The 23,049-nt window shown below is 43.7% G+C and overlaps 1 protein-coding gene across 8 annotated transcripts in view; it reads right to left on the bottom strand.

Moving 5' to 3' along the window:
* The window catches only part of LOC147018977 (plasma membrane calcium-transporting ATPase 3-like), a 330,377-nt gene that overhangs the window by 112,224 nt on the left and 195,104 nt on the right, over nucleotides 1-23,049 (bottom strand). For all 8 annotated transcript variants that reach the window (XR_015062602.1, XM_085899110.1, XM_085899109.1 and 5 more), the window contains 4 exons: nucleotides 15,941-16,144; nucleotides 14,391-14,602; nucleotides 14,037-14,085; nucleotides 13,150-13,275 (listed from right to left, as the gene is read on the bottom strand). Coding sequence is in view for 7 of the 8 variants with exons in the window: in XM_085899110.1 (XP_085755236.1) it covers nucleotides 13,150-13,275; nucleotides 14,037-14,085; nucleotides 14,391-14,602; nucleotides 15,941-16,144 (591 nt within the window). In the remaining variant the exon portion in view is untranslated. The remainder of the gene's footprint in view (nucleotides 1-13,149; nucleotides 13,276-14,036; nucleotides 14,086-14,390; nucleotides 14,603-15,940; nucleotides 16,145-23,049) is intronic.

The raw sequence follows: 23,049 nt of genomic DNA, 5'->3' as shown, positions 1-23,049 counted from the left end.
CGGTCTTTTCGGAGAGACATAGTGAGTGTGGGATTTGTCAGGATTGAAAGACATGTTCCAAGTGTTGGACCAGCTTATGATTTTATCCAGATCTGCTGCTTGCCGATCTTACAAAGTCAGTTTAAAGTACCGCTGCTTGCCGCTGCTTGAAGTACCCCCCAAAGTCCGTTTAAGTTACACTTTTGAGTACATCAATCAAACTGGTGCCAAAAGTTTCATTTTGGCACTGTGATTACAAATGTGCCATCCTAAGTGACAAATTTGGTGCAAAACCCATTTAAGGGCCCTGTCACACCTTGACGTTTTAGCCAGCGTATGGCAAGGTCTCAAAATGTATGTAAAACGCTGGCGTACGCTGAACTATTGATGTTTTTTTTTTTTAAGTTTTGGGCATATAATAACGTGTTGGAGGTATGCATAACGTATTAGTAATGTACAGAGAACGTTTCAATCACACATAGATAACTTATACCAACGAATGCTGAGTGTGTTGTCGGCGTTCACAACCTATGCCCAACGATAGTCTAACTTATGCAAAGCACGGCAGCGTATCGCCGACGATCATGTATAGCCGACGACTATTAATAGGCTGCGGCTCGACGATTCAAATCATAACCGCACTAGACATCGAAGTGTCAAGCCGCTGTCACACCTTGATGTTTTAGCCAGCGTATGCCGACGTATGAAAAATTTGCCGATCCAAGCTGGCACATGTCGAATACGTTATGGGTAAGTTTTGTATACGTTAAGAGCACGCTGGCATACGTCATAGTACGTTGGCATATGTCGTAGTACGTTGGCATACATCGTCATACGCCAAGTACGTCGAGAAATTTTCAACATGTTGAAAATTTCTCGACGTACTCGGCATATGACACACGTTCCGCATACGCTGGTCATAAGTTGTAGGCACGTTACGCGATCGGTGACACACGTCGACACACGTTACTTGTACGTTACTCATAAGTTGAAACATGTCAAGGTAATGGTTAGCGTCAGTGTTCCAGACTCCCTGTTTTTTTTTCTTTTTTTTTCTTCGGTACGACGGTGATGTTAACACTTCGATTTCTCGTGCGGTTATGATTTAAATTGTTGATCGGCAACCTATTAATTATATTATATTATAACCGCACTAGAAATAGAAGTGTCAGCATCACCGTCATACCGAAGAAAAAAAAAGAAAAAAAAAAACAGGGAGTCTGGAACACTGACGCTAACCATTACATTGACGTGTTTCGACTTATGAGTAACGTACAAGTAACGTGTGTCGACGTGTGTCAACGATCGCGTAACGTGCCTGCAACACGTTACTCATAGGTTAGAAATAAGTTTCGGGTGCGCTAAACATTACCTCGACGTGTTTCGACTTGTGAGTAACTTACAAGTAACGTGTCTCGATGTGGGTCAACGATCGCATAACGTGCCTACAACTTATGGCCAGCATTATGCGGAACTTGTGTGTCATACAATGGCATACGTCAAAAAATTTCAAGCATGGAAAATTTGTCTAACACCTTGGCGTACTACGACGTATGCCAGCGTACAAAGACGTACGCCAGTGTACTACGAAAAAAAAAAGCCAGCGTACTACGACGTATGCCAGCGTGCTCTTAACGTATACAAACTTACCCATAACGTATTTGACGTGTGCCAGCGTTTTAGCCAAATTTTGCATACGTCAGGCATACGCTGGCTAAATCGTCAAGGTGTGACAGGGCCTTAATAACGGCCGAAAGAGGGTGCAATTTTTATCACATTTAAAACACATCTCAAGTACATCAATAAAACTTTGTGAAAATATTCTTTTGACCTTCCCAATGAAGGATCAGTATTTCTTAAGTGACCCTTTTGGTGCAAAACCCATTTAAGAAGAGGGTCACAGGCAAATAAATACCTGTTTCTGGGAAATTAAGATCGAGAGAGCAGGTCATGGTGAAACAAAGATAATTTCATATCGATTTTTTTATTGTTCCTTGTAATTAAACCAGTAAAATGTGTAAGATTTTATCAGATATCTAATTTTGCATTACATTTTGAATTTAAAGAAAATTATGGTAAATTATGGTTAAAATCCTATTTATGTTCTCTGGTAACATGATAAGAACATGTATACTTTTAAGACATGAAAGATTTAAAACATATAGAATGCCTTAAAATTTGACTCTGATAGAATAGAAGAACAAATAAACTATCAATTTAACTTTTCTATCAACTACATATATTTCGATGATAAAATCAAGTGTGACATGTAGATCTGGCATCAATACATAAAAGGAGCATCAGTGATCAGTAAAAGTAATTGGACATGGCATTTTCCCAACACATTCAGTGCATATGGAACAAGCATCATGAATCCTGAAAAATTGAACAGTTTTTCTAGTCTAATGTTTGACGCTTTTGGCAAGAGGGCATCCACTAAGTAGCTATTGTGGTAAAACATTTGTATTCAATTATATGTTGCAACAGGACACTAACATGCCTATGTTCAAGTGGTTATACTCTTTGGAAACCAAACTTTTGTCATGTGTCAACTATGACTACCTTTTGATATCCATATCCATATCATGCTAAATTTTAAAATTATATCAATCTATCACGAAAACTTACAAGACAAAACATCAAAACTGCTGATGAGTCACACAGATACTGTGAGGCAAAAGTTCTATTCCTATACTGTGAATATGTCTATAATCATGAGTTCACTAGTATTTATTAGTATTGGTATAATTATAGTTTCAGCCTGCCTGTCTGTTACAAGATTTTAGTCATCCTTGTCAGAACTGTCATCTTCATCTGAAGATGCAATTTCCATGTCATCCTCCTCTTCCATGTCCATTGCTTCTAATTCCTCCGTCTCTGGGATAAGGCTTTCGGGAAGTTGCTCTCCTTCGAACCAAACTGGTTTGTAATGGTCGTCAACTAACTGCCAGCCATTTTTTTCAGTGGGATGATGCTCTATATGATTTTGATCTGCTCTTGCCCACATGTTGGCAACAAAGGAAGCACGCTTAATGTGAGTGTTGAGCTCATCTACGCAAGGTGGTAGTCCACTTGCATCCAAATTGGCTAGTAGATTTTTTTTCCATTTCCTTTGGTCCGTATGTCTTCATGAACTTCTCTTTCCTACACTCATTCAGGCTGGTGTTTTTAATGCACTCTCCTTAGCTCCATACATTGTGGCTTCTTTAATGGGTTTTACACCGAAACAGTCACTTAAGAACTACTGATCCTTCATAAAGAAGGTCAAAATAATATTTTCACAAAGTTTCATTGATGTACTTGAGGTGTGGTTTAAATGTGCTAAAAAGCACCCTCTTTAAGCCGTTCTTAAATGGGTTTTGCACCAAATTCGTCAGTTAAGAATGGCACATCTGTAATCACAGTGCCAAAATGACACTTGTTGCACCAGCTTGATCGATGTACTCAAAAATGTAATTGAAATTGACATGGGAGGGGGGAATTCAAGCAGCACCCCCTACTTAATGCACCAATTGGAAAACTTAAGAATGGTCATTCAGAGGTCCCCATCCCACCATCTGATGAGTTTTGCTCTCAAACCTTTTGTACTCAAGATGTAATGCAAATCTCTGTTGGCTCAGATTATTTTTGTGATATATATATATATATATATATATATATATATATATATATATATATATATATATATATATATATATATATATATATATACACACACATCATTTCTAGTCATATCTCTCAATGGTGAAGAATCACTAAAAAATTATAGACGTCAGATCCGGATCTTTGCCAAAATCTAATCAGTCTGTCCTTGTCACACACCCAACCTGCCCACCAAGTTTCATCTGGATCCATCCACAACTTTTTGAGATATCCTGCACACAGACAGACAGACAGACAAATGAAAAATCGTGCTTGGCATGACACTTGGCGAATTAGTTGACCTTTCCGTGTGGTGGTCCAAGCTGTAATGTCATGGAATGTCATGGAAAGTCGTAGCGACTTCCTTCCGGTCACTGAGTCATGTCCAAAAATGTGTTTTCACGTTGTGTGACATCACGTCGCGACGTTTAGTCCGATTAAGACGGGGTTTGGACGCAGACGGTCTCAGGTGGATTGCCTATCAGGTGTAAAAATTTAAGAACGACTGGTCCAGCCCTTTGGGCTGTAGACGACCAGACAAACAAACAAACAAACTAACAAACGGAACAGACCAACATACTTGACAAATCGAAGATTTCGCCAAGTAACAAACAGAGGGGTGAAAACAAACTCCTTCACCTTCAGTGTTGGAGGTAACTAGACAGCACCATGATTTGGAGGAGGGAGACAGGTTTGAGAGTTCACACTTGAGATGAGAAAGATGTTGTTTTCTGACTCTCAAGGGGATAGACACACACTTGTTCGGAGCTTTGTGGAAGGAACTGAGATTGCCTTCAGTTGGATTTGCCTTCCATGAGGTGAAGGCACGTTTTTTCAGGACAACTGCCTCACCACAAGTTTCAGTGTACCATGGGTGGAAAGAAGGGTAGGACAACTGAAGACAAGATGGAGAGACAGAGACAGAAAGAGAGACAGAGTCAGCAAGAGAGACAGAGACAGACAGACAGAGACAGACAGACAGAGAGACAGAGAGACAGAGAGACAGAGTGTTTCTTTGAAAGGAGAGAGTAGAGATGGGAGACCAATCTAGAAGTTTGATGACTGCTTGAAGTCCCTGCCAGATGGCCTGAGTAAAATGCCAGACTCGACAGCACTGAGGTTGTTCTCTGATAACAGCCAGAGAGATGACTACAGTCAGTCCTTGTTTAATATTGTAGTTACGTTCTTGAAAAGTGTCACTTTAACTGAAATGAATTTATGCTAATCCAATTTCCCTATAAGAATTGATGTAAATTGGGGGGGGGGGGGGTTAGGTTCCAGGGAAAATTTATCGCCAGACAAAAGACATTATTTACATCTCGAGTGTATTTTTTTTTTAATTTAAGCAAATCAATTGAATATCATCTCTCATTTCTTCAGATCTTCCTTGATTAGCTCTTCGCTGTGTGATTGCAGACATTGTGTTATGTCGGCTTCTTCCACCTCATCAAAACCTGTTATATTGGCCAAGCCGAGAAATAACTTTCTTCATCACGGGGACAACATCTTCAAATCCTTTCAAGTCATTGACACATCCAGGCCACAGCTTCCTCCACACACCATTCATGTACACCTTCAGCTGAGGATCCACTGATGTTATCAATGCATTTGAGGATGTTTCCGTCAGTTTAACATATAAACACGTGGTAGCTAGTCAGGTGGATCACTACCATACTTGTCAAAACACCTGAGATCGGAGAGGGTAACGCAACCACCGAAGTTATCGAGGCACAGCTCGGTGTATACAAGGCTGATACTGCACGTACTCTGGGTGGGCTTGTACGCCAGTATTTACGGTACGGCCTATACACCGGTACTCATGGTATGATGTTTCCTGTAGCTTCATTAAAATGAGGAAAACCATGAGTTTGGTTCTAAATTAGAGGTAAACGACTATATAATGGAACGGTGAACGACCTTAGACGAGTTTGTTCTCGAATTAAATCAGCGACTTAATAACGAAACAATGTTAACTGGGACTATGTTAAGCGAGGACTTATTGACTGTACTTTGACAAGCATGAGGTCAGATGAACCGATTGGAGCGAAGGAAGAACAGCAGATATTTTCAGGGAAATTGGTCAAAATCAGATCCAGAAGAGATGGAGTACCATTGGTTGAGATCCGGGTCGGGAAGTTGACCGATTGAGTCAGTCCCAATGAGTCGCAGAAGTATTTTGCTGAAGTGCCATGACAGGTGAGAGAGGTACCCACATCCAGCCAACTGGCGTGATGACAATTGAAGTCACCACATATGAGGAAGAGAGAGTTCGGATGAGAAGATAGAAGTTGGTCCATGTTTTTGGAGAGCGAGATGTAAATGGAGTCATCACTGTTTGGTGGACGGTACAACACACATATAAACGTGAGGTGGGAGTGGAGGGAATGCAATACCCTTAAGATCGAATATGTCCAGCTCGTCGCAGTCTCTGTGCTTGCAACACTTGGCTTGGTGGTTTGAGCTTGGCATGCTGGTAAAGCTCCTCATTAGTATTTCAGCTACTCTCACTTGTTTAGTCCTCTTCTCTGACCACTTTGTGTCATGGATGGTTTTGTGATATTTAGACCTGCCTACCCCCTCCCTTACAACACCCCCAACCCCCACCATCCCCTTCAAGTATATACATGCAATTATTATATATTTTGCATGGGATTCAATATTTTTTTTCATGGAAAATAACGACAACATGCATACAAACGAAAGTGTTGATACTTGAGGCCTTAATGCCTGGAATCTGCACATATTTTCCCCAAATAATTTGATTGCACAGGGCAGTCTTGCTGTCCTTGGATCTTGTTGGATAACACGACGAAACATGAACTTTTTCACTTCAATGCCATTTTAGAAAATGCTCTCATGCCGGTTCAGGTTGGGCATGCATGGAGAATGTGCTGTTATGACAGCCTTGTGTCGATGTTAGATCAACAGTATTGATTACTTTACTCTGGCATATAGCCTGTGTTGAACAGACTGTGTATGTGAATAGACCGAGGTAATAAAAAAAAAACAGCAGTTTCTGGGATCCGAGCTGCTATTGTTAGTGCCAATAAGCGTGCCACACATTTGACTGATGCTCATTTGTTGTATTATGCAGCTCCTCGAACAATGGGCACAATTAAATGGATGCTCATGATAGGAAGTAAGTTGGGTTCATATTCAAGTTGAATTTGGGGAGGAAAATAAGTCAAAATACATGACACCAAATATTTTGCAGTTAATTTTCGGCATACAATTTTCATGGATCAATGTTGGCTGGCAGGATAGCAGAGAGGTTCACACACTTGCCTCTGATCTGTCGAGCCTGGATTGGAATCTCGGCCTGGCTAAAAACGATCACGATGAAGTTTTGTATGCAGGGCGAGACATCAATGTGTGTGTGGTCCCTCAGATGAATGTTGAACCGGACGTCCCAGTAATTAGTGCTGTTGGCTCCACATTAGCGTAGCATCATATTGATACATACATGTGAGACCATCTGTCAGCCATTAAACCATATGCCCATCCCATAAACCTCCATGAACCAACTTCCCTGTGTTTAATCATTATAACCCCACCTAACTCAGACTCCCCCGTCACCTCCCCCAAACACCCCATCTGTGCTATTTGGGTCGGTTTGCCAAGCTAGTAGAACTATTGTCATCATGTGCACAGGGATATGCCATTGTGGGCAGCACAAGACTCCATCCCACAGGCGGATTGTATATGTAGAGGTGCAGTATGGCAAGCAAGGCAGTACAGTGAGCGCAACTGAAATTGGCCTATCACTGCTCCATAGCCGGAGCTATGCTTCAAGTGGGGAGAGGAGGGGGCAGGGGGAGAAGCTAAAGAGCCACTGCCATGCTTTTGATTGAGCATGGCTGAAAACCCATACACATGCCATATACAATATATTTCTGCATTTCCTATATAATTATTAATATTTGTATATTGAAAAAGAAAAACACATTCGTGTGTCTTCGACAATTGTGAGCAACTTGTTTGCAAAGCTTTCTTTATGACCCGTGTACATTATGGTCACATACTGCTTTCTGTAACATTGTTAAAAATATTAACTGAAACATGGCATACATTTCAAGAGATTAAGTGGCAGTTCCTCTTTGGAGAATATATGTACATATATATATATATATATATATATATATATATATATATATATATATATATATATATATATATATATATATATATATATATATATATATTTTTTCTTCTTCTTCTTTCGGCTGCTCCCGTTAGGGGTCGCCACAGCGGATCATCCGTATGATCCGCATAGTGATTTGGCACAGGTTTTACGCCGGATGCCCTTCCTGACGCAACCCTGGTCGCCTCTTACGACACAGGGATATGGTACACCTATTTTTTAACCGGGGTATACACCGGCCCAGTATTTACTGGTACTCATTTCGCCGACCTCAGAAGGATGACAGGCTGAGTCAACCCCCTGGTGTATTAATTCAGTGGCTCAACGGGGCTTGAACCCAGGACCTCTTGGATCCCAAGCCGCTGCCCTAACCACTGCGCCAACACCAGGTTCACCAACACCAACACCAGGACAGGAGAAATCATATGTATGTATGTACATATACATATATATATACATATATATATATATATACATATATATATATATATATACATATATATATATATATACATATATACATATATATATATATATACATATATATATATATATACATATATATATATATATATATATATATATATATATATATATATATATACATATATATATATATATATATATATATATATATATATATATATATATATATATTGTTGCGGATTCGCGCCCGCCGGCGTGCGAGCGGCCACGTAACTCGAATCGCAGCACGTCGCCCACCGGACGGACAATCCCGTCGTGACCCTCTCGGACTAACCCCGGGAACTAGTCACGGGTGGGCCTTTCGGCCTCACCACGATCGTGCCAATCGGCCCCCCGCGTGGGATAGGGTTGCTCGCCAAATTCGACCTACCTAAGTACCCACACGGAGGGTAGACCGGGCGATCGCACCTCGCCGCAGGTCGACTTCGGACACGGGCCACTTTAAGCAACCCGTTCTGTACTATCGGGATAACCGAGCGGTGTTATCGTCGGCCCCGACGGTTCGATTAATTATCGGGCGTTTTAGCCCACGACCAACCCTTTACGTGAAGTAAGATGGAGATTCAATAAAAGAAAAGACGAAGCGAAACGGGAAAAACAGTTCAACATAAAGCACATTTATTCCGCGGCAAACGGAAAGCACACATATACAATTATGCACCAAAAGCAAATGTAAAAGTAACACGACAATTCTGCACAAAAAGCAAATGCAACAAAAGAGACACAATGCAGATCTACTACCGACTACCGAGCACACGGCAACACTTATACAGTTTTACTTCACAGACGGCGCCGACAACACATATACTCAAAGCAAAAGAAAAAGGAAGGGGCCACCCCTCAACGATGAGGGGGCAGACGGGCCTGGGGCCGAGACCGCGTCGAGCCTACCCGTCTGGTGATGAGCCGCAAAATGGCGGCGGCGCCCCGACTCCGCGGGCCTCGCTGGCACTGCCTGGAATGGGGTGGGAACAGGGCCCCCTTCTCACACTATCTCAGCGCGGGGGGAAACAGTGGGGGGGGTTGTAGATGCTCGGGGGAAAGAGGATATCTGGCTGGCTTGGGTCCCGCGACGAGCGACGCCACTGCGACCTCGACCGCGTTACCGGCCTCCCCTCTCCGCAGCTCCCCGACTCTGACACGAGCGCCGACCTCCACAAAGATTCTTGGCTTCTCCAGCCTCTCCGGACCCCGACAGACACTCTCTCGACTGATTTCGCCGCCGCCACAACTCTCCAACTCTTTCCTCTTCTCAACTCTTCAACTCTTCCCAACTGCTCGACTCTTCCCAACTGCTCAACTCTTCAACTCTTCCCAACTGCCTCGATTCGCTCCGCGCTCGGTGCTTTATAGTCCGACAGGAGAAATCATATGCAGATTTTTGGATCAGGAACGGCTCGGGGGCGGAGCCACGCTCCCCATTGGACGGAGCAAAAGTGGGCGTGAATCATTCTTGATCCGCGAATCTGCATATAGCGATTATACTCTGACGCGCCTGGAGGCGGGGCCAAATCGCCCCACGCTCGCTGATAGGACGGAACAGAAGTGGGCGTGAATCATTCTTGATCCGATTTCTCGGAAAGGCTGGTGTTTTTGCACCCGCTGCTCGGTGCGCGCCCTGTACGAGTCCAGGATCGGTGCCCACAAGCGGCGCGGGAATGGCGGTGATGCGATGGTTGCGAGAGCGAGATGTGACGGTAAAGGTCGTGGCTGTTGGCGTTGTTGTTGTTGTGAAGTGGCGCTGCGGTTGGTGGTTGTTGTGTGATGGCTGTTGAGACGTGGTTGGTGGTGGTTGTGGTGGTAGTAATGGCGGTTGGTCCAAAATAAAGATAGTAAAAGAAAAACGGCTATCTAAAAGGGTCGCAGCCTGAATGAATGACATTTATTCCCTCTAAACAACGGGTTTGGGCTAACTACACATATACTTACAGAGATATCTCACCTACGGGACCTGAATGGTGGTTTGCGAATTTCGTCAACCACAACAATATATATATATATATATATATATATATATATATATATATATATATATATATATATATATATATATATATATATATATATATATATATATATATATATATATATATATATATATATATATATATATATACATATATATATACATATATATATACATATATATATATACATATATATATATATATATATATATATATATATATTTGAGGTTCTGCAAAACCGCATGCCTCTAAGGCAATGGCACCCAACATACAGTGATCCCCAGGCAGTTATTTCGTTAGTCTTCGTTCAGTCAGATCTTCCCCTCATCACTGGTGGGTTAATGGGACGAAGTGCGCTGCGTGGGTCTAATAGCTCGGTCTAATAATTATATCTGTATCTTCAATTCTGATTTCCCTCCAACCCTTTCCTTTTATCCATGGTGCAAATCAAGTCAAGCACAGCACCCAAGCAGCCACCTGTGAAAGCATCACCACAAACAAAGACGCTGCCGGGCATGCGCATGGCGCGCCCTTTCATTCACATGTGCGCACCAATTTACAACGACGTCTCACCTTGCTCAACCTTCACACATCAAAAACTCACCACCTCGACCACTAACATCTCCCGCGCGTGGGAAAAATCATCCCGCGCCTCCTCGCACCTCCGCATTGATACAATTTGCCACCACACAGAGGCGTGCTGTACGGCCCAGGCCACTCTGACCACGTGGTGCGGGGACAGGCCAAGCACGTTGACAGCACCAACCGCATCTCGCCGGGGATGCCCCAAATTGGCGTGCGGGACAGACACAACCCTCGTCCAGTCACCAGAACATGGCAGGACGGGCGGTGAGGGACGGGGGTCACGGGGGACGGTGCGAGGCTCTGGGCCGTGTCGCGCCAGGTATGCGCATGAGACCGCTTCCGGCCCCAGGAGCCTGGCAGGATGGTGCTATGACCGCCGTGGCCCAACCAGGAAGCATGATTCAGGTCATGGTGCATCACTTCAGGTCGTCACCCCACCCTTCGCCCGGGGCTTATAAAAGGCGGATTGTGAAGCCATCCACTCTCTGCTCTTTTTTCACCTGCCTGCTTCGACTTAGTCTTGGTCTGTTTGTCTCGCCCTCTCCTTCGCTTCTCTTCTCCGCCTTATCTTCACCACTCCTCGTTGTCTGCCTGTCGCTGCATCTATACTCGGGGTTGATGTGCGATAAACGTTCTTCTGTGACCAGTGCGGAGCACACGTTTCCACGAGCCCCGGCAAAGTCATTAAGCAGGAGATAACATGCCTCCTCTTAAGGTGGGATCGCTCAAGCGGAGCGTCCTCCAAAGTTTACTGGGTTGCGCGGTCTGCCAACCGCGTCAGGTATTATGAGGCTGTTAGTCCTCATCTGCTCTCCTTTCTTCTGGCTATCTAATCATGTGTGTGTGTGTGTGTGTGTGTGTGTGTGTGTGTGTGTGTGTGTGTGTGTGTGTGTGTGTGTCTGTGTGCCTGTCCGTGCGCGCGTACATGCGCGTGTGTGTGTGTGATGGCACCAGTCGTAGTATAAGTTAAGATTGAAGAAGTTCTGTGCCACATACCTTTCCTCGCTGATTGTAAATAAATGCTTTGTTTAGAAATGTCCCCAGCTCATTTTCATCTTTTCCTTCATTGGTCCAGCATGGGGCGTATCCTAGCTTAGCCGGAACGTTACCCCCCCCAACGATCAGTTTTACGAGCCGGTACGTCCTCGGGCAGTAACGCTCAGCTGCATCTGATCCAGTAAGGTGATCCTGTTCGAACAAGGCGTACAGTGGGTGTCCCCCGGTAATTAAATCATGTGACCATTCGGTAACCGGTATTCATTAGACCGAGGACCCTAAGTCACGTGGTTGAGTTATTGGTGTTCACGGTCGATTAGCGACCAGCCGCGTCACGGAGTTATTCGTGTGTGACGGCTTGCGATATTCCGGAGAGTCTGGTGGGAACCCGAGGTAGCTTTCCCTCCTCGTGGTCTTCTGGCCCCTGACTCCGGGTCCGCAACAACACACACACACACACACACACACACACACACACACACACACACACACACACACACACACACACACACACACACACACACACACACACACTGTGTTTCGCTGGTTGACTGTGTTCCACCACTTGGTACCAGCAGGAAATTCTCATTAAAAAAAAAGATGGTGTTTTTACATAATGAGCCAATATATGAAGAAAATAGGAACAACATTGGCAAAAGAATAAACAGTCATCCCTGGCACATTTGGACTCTTAATGAGGAAAGATGTTTGGTACTCCTCCAAGCCAAGTGCAGCTGATGCAACATTGGTGCAACGTGCAATGTGTGACAGTATTGAAATTTATCAATGCTATTAGAAAAGGTGATAAAAACTTGTTTTATTTTTTTTTTTACAAAGGTAAAAAAAACAATACACTAAAACAAAGTTATTTTGGTTTTGCCTCTTACCCACTCATCAGGAGTCAATAAACTAATGCATTGGATTAATGTGGTGTTGATGCAGTGCAAGCAAGATGGGCCAAATGGCCTCTTCTCGTGTTAACATTCCTCGCGGTTTCAGCAGCCTTGGCCTTTAAGCTGAGTCGTGTTCTTGGAGAATCCAACATGAATTACCACTTTCTGGACAAAGTGACTACATTCAGAGCATTAGACAAAGGAAAGTGCACATCATGGATACTAAATGACAAGCATTTATCCTATATTACAATTACTATAATCAGGATTGTAATAAACTAGTGTTCTCGGCACACATTCACCACACTGGTTGAACTTGAGAATTCGTCCACAGAGGAGATATAAGAAATAATAAAGATGCTGATAATTAATTGATGTGCATCGGAGTAAAATAAAGTCAAATAATTGCAGTGACAGATGGAAGGTAATAAAGTTGCAAGAAGACTTGATACCAACATACCAGACAACAACATTGGGTCCTTGGCCACATCTTTCCGCACTTGATCTGCTTCACCAGTAAGGGAGCTTTCATCCAATTTAAGATCGTTCGACTGGATCAGCACACCATCAGCTGGCAGCAGGTCACCTGGATAGATGAGCAATAGCCAAGCCATGGCATTTTACGTCATTCCATTAATGCTCATCCAGCCTTAGTTAACCGATGGCCATCAACCCAATGAGCCAACTTATAAGACTGAGCACAGATGTCTTTTCCACCCCATACTTCCTTTTTTTAAACCTGTTTTCCTCTGGTTTTCCATGCAATTTACCAAGTCTTAATTGGTACTGGGGGCATGTTGTTGACCACTGAAATACAGTCTGTTTGCATGTTTACTACTTTATTATTGACTTTATTTTACAAGCTTCGACTTTGTTCGAGTAGTAATTAAACAATTTTTTTTAAAACAACATAAAAATAGAACGGCACTCGGTAGAGAGCATATCTCCGCCAGGCTGAACAGTTTCCGTTTTGTGTCGGTCCCACTGATGGGCCTGATCTACCTCCAGACCTGAACCAAGATCTAATCGGCTTGTTCTCAGCTGCCCAACTCATCCACCAAGTTCTCTCATAACTTGGCCACAACTTTTTGAGTTATCGCGCTACGTATCGTTTTTGGCCCCATCTCCCAATAGTGAAGAATGAACTTTAAAATATTCCAGTATCCAGATCCGGATCTTCACCAAAATCTAATCAATTCATCCTTGTCACACACCCAACCTGTCCACCAAATGTTGTCCGAATTCATCCACAAAATTTTTGAGAAATTCTGCTCACAAACAAACAGACGGAAGTGAAAATATATAACCTCCTTCCAACTTCGGTGGTGGAAGTAAAAATAAACTTACCATACTTCACTTGAGCCACATCTCCCACAACCAGTTCACCAACTGGAACCTGCAGAAGGAAGAATTTAAATGGCGATTGTCAGAAAAGTTATTTTTGGGTCAATGTCATATCGGGGAATGCTATGTAGGCTATTGCGATGACAATTAGCAATTTGTACATAAAATGTGCCTCTCCAACCTCGATGTAAGAGAAACCAACCGTGATGAGTAAAATACAAATCAAGAAATACCTTCTCACTCAGAATTTCAAAAAATAATCAAAAAATAAACCATGACATGAATCAACCAGTTCTTCCAGAGTTTGCACAGATGATTTATCGGTGCACAACCTAATAATTATTCAGACCACATTACCTGCACTACGTTGCCATCCCGCACCACCGCAAATTTCTGTTCACTTTCAATGCGGTTCTGCAGGCCACGGAACTGCCGCTCTTTGCTCCAATCATTAAAAGCTGTAACAAGCACCACCACGACTACGGACAGAAGAATGGCGACACCCTCAATCCACCCTGCCTCCGCCTCACCCTCATCTTCCACGGCACCCTTTGATCCGACGCATGAAGCTGTGTAGAGAGGAGCCAAATATTTTCACCACAATCACAAAGCAGCATTTCTGTGCAACGAAACTGCAAGACTGTAATCATGCAACCACTACCGACACCTATTGTGTCAGTGAATGCTGGTCACTCTTGGGCAGAGGTAGTTTGGTAAAATTACATGTAAACACTTGTCAATGTTCTTCTTTAACGGCCACAATTATCCCCACGTTCTTGTGGAGTCGGCCGGTAGAAGCTTTTCCCATCTTTCACGGACAAACTGGCCAGGTCTGACATTCGACTGAGGTTCGGGCAGGAATTCGAAATTTGGCCATGGTGTCAGCGATAGCTCGCCTACTCTTTGCGGATGACACCGTGGGATCTTTAACGTCCACAAACTAATGCTGCCTGACGGCACGCACGTTTAGCATCTATCTGAGAGACGGCAAACATTGATGAATCACCCTCCCTGTGAAACATTGGAATGACAGATCAAGATCTCTGACTAGCTCATACACTTTACTGTATTACTCAATTGCCACAAAAATATTTCTCTGCTTTAAGCCAAGGAGCAAAAATCAAGTACACCCGATGATTATGAAATCATTTCCAGAGTAATGTGAAAACAAGGTGCGACCATTATTATCCCCACGTTTTTTGAAAAAAAATGGGGGGGGGGGGACGCATATTGTATTTGGCTCTGTCTGTCCGTCACGCTATCTTCTCCTAAATGGTTGTGCAGAAATTCACCAAACTTGTTAGTTATTATCAACACATGCCAAGAAGGTGTGAGAGCAGTATCAGTTTCACCCCACTCCCTGGGACTGCGTCAAAAGGTCAAATCTCAAAAAGGGAGTTACTGTCACATTTTTAAACATTTAATCGTGAAACTTTGTATATGCAATCAACATCGGGGGGGGGGGGGGGCGCATAAAATATGTAACGATTTTGGGGATTTGACCCCCGGATTCATGCCACTGGGGGTGGGGAATTTAGGTTACAGGGGGTCAAAACTAAAAACAAAGTTTTAACTCAAATTTTGACATTGGGTCACTCTGGGAGGAACTTTTAACCATCTTTCAACTTTGCTTTAGTTGGGAAGCGCGGGGATTTGCGGTGGCGTGTCATCGACTTCGCCGTCTTTAAATGTTTCTTTAAAATAATTATTGTCGATAAGTAAAATGTGTGGAAGGAAAATAAACAATTCAGATAATGCAACTCAAAAATATGCAAAGTCAAATGAGACGTCAGAATTTAGTATGTGTATTCAGGTTACTAAAAGACACGATGCTGAGATGAAACCAACTTCAGCCCCAACCACCCCCCCAAAAAAAACAATCTTGTAACTGGCAAGCATTGACATACAACTGGATTTGTCCCCAACTGGACGGTAGAAAGACAAGCCAAGGGAGATGATGGCAGCAATCTCCAAGATGATCAGTGTCACATCCTGCAGGGCTTCCCACACAAGCTGCAGGAAGGTCTTTGGCTTCTTTGGAGGAAGAACATTTTTTCCAAAGACTTGGCGCCGCCGATCGAGGTCAAATGTTCCACTGCTGCAACGTAGCCCTAGTAGGATATGGATTAAAAGGTGTTTATGAAAGGAGAAGGTAAGTTAAAGAAATATTTTGAACAGTTAAATAAAAAAAGAACACTTTCACATGCATCAAGTTTTCGAAAATCATTTCGAGTTTAAATGTAATGAAAGATGGCATGTCCAACAAGGGTTGTTTTTTTTTTGGACAATGAACATTTATAAAATTATGCAGGTTGATGCAGATGCAGGGATGAGGGTGATCAAGAAATATTGTCACACAGCCTGGAGTCAACACAGTTAAAGGGGGTGGGTTCAGATGTGAAACAACATCTGGCTAATCAAAGCTGACTCAAACTGATCTCCTTTAAATAAATGGTGGAACCCTGTGAGGTCTGTCTAGTGTATGATCCTCTCCATCACTTCCCAACCACCATACACCTACCCTACCCTCTCATACACAACTGCTCCTGTGTCTTTATCACCTGACAAAGTACAGATGTTTCTGGCATAACTAAACACCAATTCTGCGACAGGCCCAGATGGCGTCAATGTACATGGCCGAAAACCTGCTCTACTGCTCTTGCTCATCTTCTGTTTTTCGCCGTTCACACCATCATTCTCTCTGGGTCAGTTTCCATCTGTCAGGAAGTTAGCAAACATCACTGCAATACACAAACATGGTCTAAAAACAGATACTCTTAACTACAGGCCTATTGCTTCCAATTATAAGCAAGATCATGGATTATATCATTGCAGTTCACACCAAATCCTTCCTTTTCTCCAACAGCTTTTTTTTTTTTTTTTTTTTTTTTTTTTTTTTGTATACCTTGGTCGAGGCTCGTATGAGAGCTAACACACAACTCACAGCAAGGAGGCATGAGACAAGAGGGGTGGGAGTGGAAGGGACAAAACATTGGGGAACAGACACAGGTGAACTGTGGAAGGGAGAGGGATGGGGATGGGACGGGGAACATGGCGAGGAGAAGATGGACATTACAGGGACTTTCAGGAAGGAAAGCAGGAGAATTGAAGGAAGTGGGCTTGGGTGGATTATCGGGGGTAGAAAAGATCGAGGATTTGGATGGGGGAAGATAAGAGGTGGTGGTGAACAGCTGTTTTGAAAGCCTGGAGGGAAGAATGGGAAAGAATAGAGTGAGGAAGTTTATTCCAAAGGCGGGAAAAAAGAGGAATGAAAGAGTGAAGATGAGCAGTGATTCGTGATTTTGGTAGTTTTACCAGAAGGGGGTTGTTGGCGGACCTTGAGCGCCCTGTGGAAATGTGGTTGGGACAAATCGCAGAGAGAGCAGGGGGGCAAGGCTGGAGAGGAGTCGGTAGAAGACAGAAAGACCACCGACCAACCTGCGGTGATTGAGTGAGAGGCCCAAAGACTCAGCTTCATTGCGGGAGATGCCAATGATCTTAAAAGCCCTGGTTTCGACAGCGTGAAGTCGAGAAAGGTGGGAGGCAGGAGCACCAGCCCAGAGGGGAGAGCAGTACTCCATCAGGCTACGGACAAAAGCTTTGTAAGTAGTCAGGAGCTCAAGAGGGCCGAGGAAGGACTTTGCACGACGGAGGATTCCCAGTCGGCGACTGGCTTTTGAGGCGAGGTTGGAAATGTGACTTTCCCAGGAAAGGTCATGGCAGATAGTGAGACCCAGAAGCTTGAAAGAAAAGACTTCTTCCAGAGGATTGTTGAGAAAGTGGATGGGGGGGTTTTGTAAACGGTCCTTTCGAAGAGACATAGTGAGAGTGTGAGATTTGTGTGGATTAAAAGACATGTTCCACGTGTTGGACCAGTTTGTGATTTTATCCAGATCTGCAGTGAGCGAAGAAGCTGCTGCTTGCCGGTCTGAGGGATGACAGATGGTACGGCAGAGGGTGGAGTCATCGGCAAAGAGAAATAGAGGATTTTCCAGAGAGTCCGAGAGATCATTGATGAAAACCAGAAAAAGAACAGGGCCCAGAACGCTACCTTGAGGAACTCCAGCCTGCACAGGAAGAGGGGATGAAAGAACTCCATTTAGGGCCACACGTTGACTGCGACAGGAGAGGAAGTCTGCGAGCCATGAGTGGAGATGGCCTTGAATACCATGGGAAGAGAGTTTGGTGAGTAGGGCAGGGTGCCAGACTGTGTCAAAAGCACGTGATATGTCCAGGGATACGGCTCGGATTTCCTGTCTGGCATTGAGGACCTCCATCCATTGATGGGAGAGCAGTAGCAGCATATCCAGGGTAGAGTGACCTGGTCTGAAACCAAATTGATGATTGGAAATCAAGCTTGATCTCAGATCATCATTTCAGTTTCAAACATGGTCATTCTACTCTCCCAACAATGGATGGAAGCCGTCAATCTTAGACATGAGATCAGCGCAGTCTCTCTGGACATATCTTGAGCATTTGATACAGTATAGCACCCCACCCTGATCTCAAAACTCTCTGCTTATGGAATTCAAGGCCACCTCCTCTCATGGATCACAGACATCCTCTAATCATGTGTTCAGCATGTAGCTCTTAACCCTTTGAACCCTGGCGGCTGGTTTACCGGCCGCTATTCAAAATTTTCACACACCCAAGCGGCCGGTTTACAGTCAGCTATTCAAGCCTCCATATACCCGAGCAGCCAGACTTTTCTTCAGGAAGGCCAGGGTAGGGGAGCCAAAAGTCCAAGTAGCTCAGGGTTCAAAGGGTTTACAGGCTCTTCTCACCTCCTCTCCCCATCAAGGCTGGAGTTCCCCAAGGCAGTGTATTGGGCTCGGTCTTGTTCCTAATCTTTATCAATGATCTCTCTGATTTCCTGGAAAATCCTGCTATTCTCTTGTCTGATGATTCTACCCTCTGCCACATCATCTCTCATCCTTCAGCTGAGCAGTCAGCAGCCTCTTCCTTCTCTGCTGCCCTTGTTAGAATCAAGAGCTGGTGCAAAACTTGGAATGTCTTTCAACCGAGACAAACCCCACACACTCGCCATCTCTCCGAAAAGACCATCTTCTGAAACAAATCTCTAGTTTTTGTTGTTGTTGTTGTTGTATATAGTGCATCGTCGAGGCTCGTGGAAGAACGAGTACACTGTACGGATCAGGACACAACAGAACAAAAGGAACAGGAGAAAGAGAAGGGGGAAATACCAACAGCAGGGCCGACAGAGAAAATAGATAGAGACAGACAAACAAGGAATGAGGGTGAGGATGAGGGTTAAGGGAAAATGCAAGGGGGTGGGGGTTAAGATGGATCCAAGAGGACTTCCTCTCCTGTCACAGTCAATGTGTGGCTCTTAATAGCTCTCTTTCTCTCTCATCTCCTCTTCTTGTCCAGGCTGGAGTTCCTCAAGGCAGCGTTCTGGGCCCTGTTCTTTTTCTAGTTTTCATCAACGATCTGACTCTCAGGAAAATCCTCTTCATCTCTTTGCTGATGACTCCACCCTCTGCTGTACCATCTCTCATCCCCCAGATCGGCAAGCAGCAGCCTCTTCACTCTCTGCAGATCTGGATAAAATCACAAACTGGTCCAACATTTGGAACATGTCTTTCAACCCTGACAAATCTCACACTCTCACGATGTCTCTCCAAAAGGACCGTCTGGACCCCCCCTCCCCCACATATACTTTCTCAACAACCCTCTTGAAGAAGACCTTTCATTCAAGCTTTTTTTCCTCACTATCTGCCACGATCTTTCCTGGGAAAGCCACTTCTCCAGGCTCGCCTACAAAGCCAGTCGCCGACTGGGCATACTACGTCGTGTAAAGTCCTTCCTTGGCACACCTGAGCTATTAACCACTTGCAAAGCTTTCATCCACAGCCTGATGGAGTACTGCTCTCCCCTCTGGGGTGGTGTTCCTGCCTCACAATTAACTTGGCTTCACGCTGTGGAAACCAAGGCTTTTAGGATCGTTGGTATCTCCAGCGAGAAGGGTGAGTCTTTGGGTCTCTGGCTCTCTCACCGCAGGCAAGTCGGTGGTCTTTCTGTCTTCTATCATCTCCTCTCCCGGCCTTGCCACCCCTGCTCAGTCTGCACTGCCCCACCCCCCCCCCCCGCCTACAATTCTGCAGGGCATTCAAGGTCTGCCAAAAACCCCTTCCAGTGAAACTGCCAAAAACCCCTTCTAGTGAAACTGCCAAAATCAAGAATCACTGCTCACCTTCACTCTTTCATTCCTCTTTTTTCCCACCTCTGGAACAAACTCCCACACTTACTTTAATCCCATTCCTTCCCTCCAGGTCTTCAAAACAGCTGTTCACCACCATCTCATATCTTCCCCCATTCAAAATCTTGATCTTTTCTACCCCCGTTAATCCAACCCAAACTCACCTCATTCAAAAATTCCTTGTTTTCCTTCCTGAAAGTCCCTGTAATATCCATCTTGTTTACCCCATGTACCCCACCCCATCCCTCTCCCTTCCACAGGTCTCCTATTGTCTGTTCCCCACCATTTTGTGCTTCCCTCTCCCACACCTATTGCCTCCTTCCTTGTTATATGTTCTGTGTGTTAGCTTTTACACAAGCCTTGACATGGTATCCCAAAAATTAAAATAATTTGCAAAAAATAAAAATAGCAAACTCTCAGGGGAGAAAAACTGTAAATTGAAGGGGGGGGTGGGTGGTTTAATGGGACAGGAAAATATCATAGCTTTGGATTTCGGATGATCTGAGGTGGTGGTGAACAGTTGTCTTGAAGACCTGGAGGGCATACTACGTCAGCTATTGGTTGGGGCATACCACGTCATACTACGTCAGCCACATCACTATAAGATTGAAGAGGTAGTGGAAGTTGGTTTCACAGGCGGGAAAAAAACGAGAGGAAAGAATGAGTGGCAGTGATTCGGGATTTTGGGAGTTTGACGAGAAGAGGGTTATTGGTGTTGTACCCCCAGGTTCCTTCAGGGTGCATGTTGTTGATATGAAATCCTTCCTTTTTTCCAAAGGTCTCATTCTCAAATCATCAATTAGAATTCAGACAGAAATCTGGTCTTGCACCCTCTGCTCTTTCTGTGCTCTGTCCCTACCTCCTCCCCACCCCCACCTACTGAGGTTTCTGCACACATGGTCCACCATCAACCCCCTTTTGGTGAAACTCTCAAAATCCAGAATTACTCCTCACCTCCATTTATTCGTTCCTCTTTTTTCCCCACTTGTAGAACCAACTTCCACACCCTCTTCAATCTCATTCTTCCCTTCAGGTCTTCAAAACAGCTGTTCACTACCATCTGGGATCATCCCCAATCCAACACCATCATCAATTCTATCCCCATTAACCCCACCTCCACCCTCTTCCAAATTTCCAGTTTTTCCTTCCTGAGAGTTTGCTTCTGTATCCATCTTGTAAACCCCATATGCCCTCCCTTACCCCTCATTCCTCCCCACACCCTTATTTCCCAAAGTCTCCCACTATTTTGTCCTTCAACCATGTTGTTGGTGTGCCCCACTAACCCCCATGCTGTTCCTTTAGCTCTGTCGTGTTCTTATCCCTTCTATGTTTCAGCTCCCTTGTTCTATGTTTCTTATCCCTTGCTTCACTCGCAGCATACTCCTGCCATGTTGTTACCACCATGGACACAACCAGAGCCATATGTATGTGATAGGTCTTGTTTTGGACTGAACAAATTTTGACAACTTCATCTGGGATGATTGAACATGTCAATTAACCTCAATAACATTTCATAAACAGTTTATTTGACAAATTAAAATCAACTAAAGATATACATGAAAAACACAACTACACATTTTGGTATACGGTGTCAAGGCTCATGGAGGAGTTAGAATACAGAGTGTCTCAGGACATAACAGAACAAAAGGAACAATCGAAAGAGAGGGGCGGGGACACACCAACAGCATGTTGAGGGTCAAAATAGAGGGAGACTTGGAGAATAAAGGATGTGGGGAAGAATGAGAACAAGAGGGGTGAACAGGATGGATACAGCAACAAACATCACAGAAGTGGAAGGAAGAAAACTGGAAACGAGGAAAGATCTGGGCTTGTGGGAAGGGGGGGGTGGGTCATGGCTGTGGATGAGGGGGGGATGACCTGAGATGGTGGTGAACAGCTGTCTTGAAGCCATAGAGGGCAAAATGGTCAGATTACTTCTGGTTCTAGTGGATCCTTAAAAGTATTTACATTTAATAAGAGTGCTCTCAAGGAGCGTGTGCATCACTAAATTCACACCAAATTCCCAGTGGTCATTCAAAGGCATTGTGATTGTTATTGTGGTTTTAGTTTTGGTTGCTCTTAATTCAATATCCACTTTATTTTTTTTTATTATTACTTTTTAAACAGGTTTCCACAAATTTGATTTAAAAAACAATTTCTGTTCTACTTTTTTTATTTTTTTCACTATTTTGATAGGACTGTCTCATTGAGATATCTAATGTACTCGTGTTTACATCACAAACAAGTGGAAGGATATTGAAATGTTTTACACTCAAGTTGAACCTATAAGTAATCGTGAAGAACAATAATTAATGACGTCAATTTCTCTTGAAGTCTGTTTATGTTAAACAGCACAATTATTTGTTTGATGGTATTGTCATTGGCTCAAAGACAGCAAAGTATAACATGAAAATTAACAATTTGATGGATTGTCTTGCAATATTATGTGTACAATTAACGATTAAAAAAATTAATTATTGCAGTTAAATCTGAGAAGTTTGAAGAAAAATTATCATCTTTCATTCATCCAACTTTGTTTCATCTCTCAATCATCCTCGAGGTCAAAAATGAGCTTTTACACTGCTTTTCAAACAGTATAATATGAGAAGCTATTAAACATGTACACTTCATATTTGATAATGCAATTGCACCGATGTCGTCTGCATACGAAGACAAATTGATGTTAATCAAATGAAAAAGAAGAGCAATCCGAATCCTTGATTATGTTCCTTTTATGAAAATCTTTGCCCCGAGCTGAGATTGAATACGAAAGGAGTTTCATTTGCAAATATAAGA

The sequence above is a fragment of the Eptatretus burgeri genome, chromosome 10 (genome assembly GCF_056783735.1).
Source record: "Eptatretus burgeri isolate ZD-2024b chromosome 10, Ebu_testis_v1, whole genome shotgun sequence".
NCBI lineage: Eukaryota > Metazoa > Chordata > Myxini > Myxiniformes > Myxinidae > Eptatretus > Eptatretus burgeri.
This window is presented reverse-complemented; position numbering and strand designations above follow the sequence as displayed.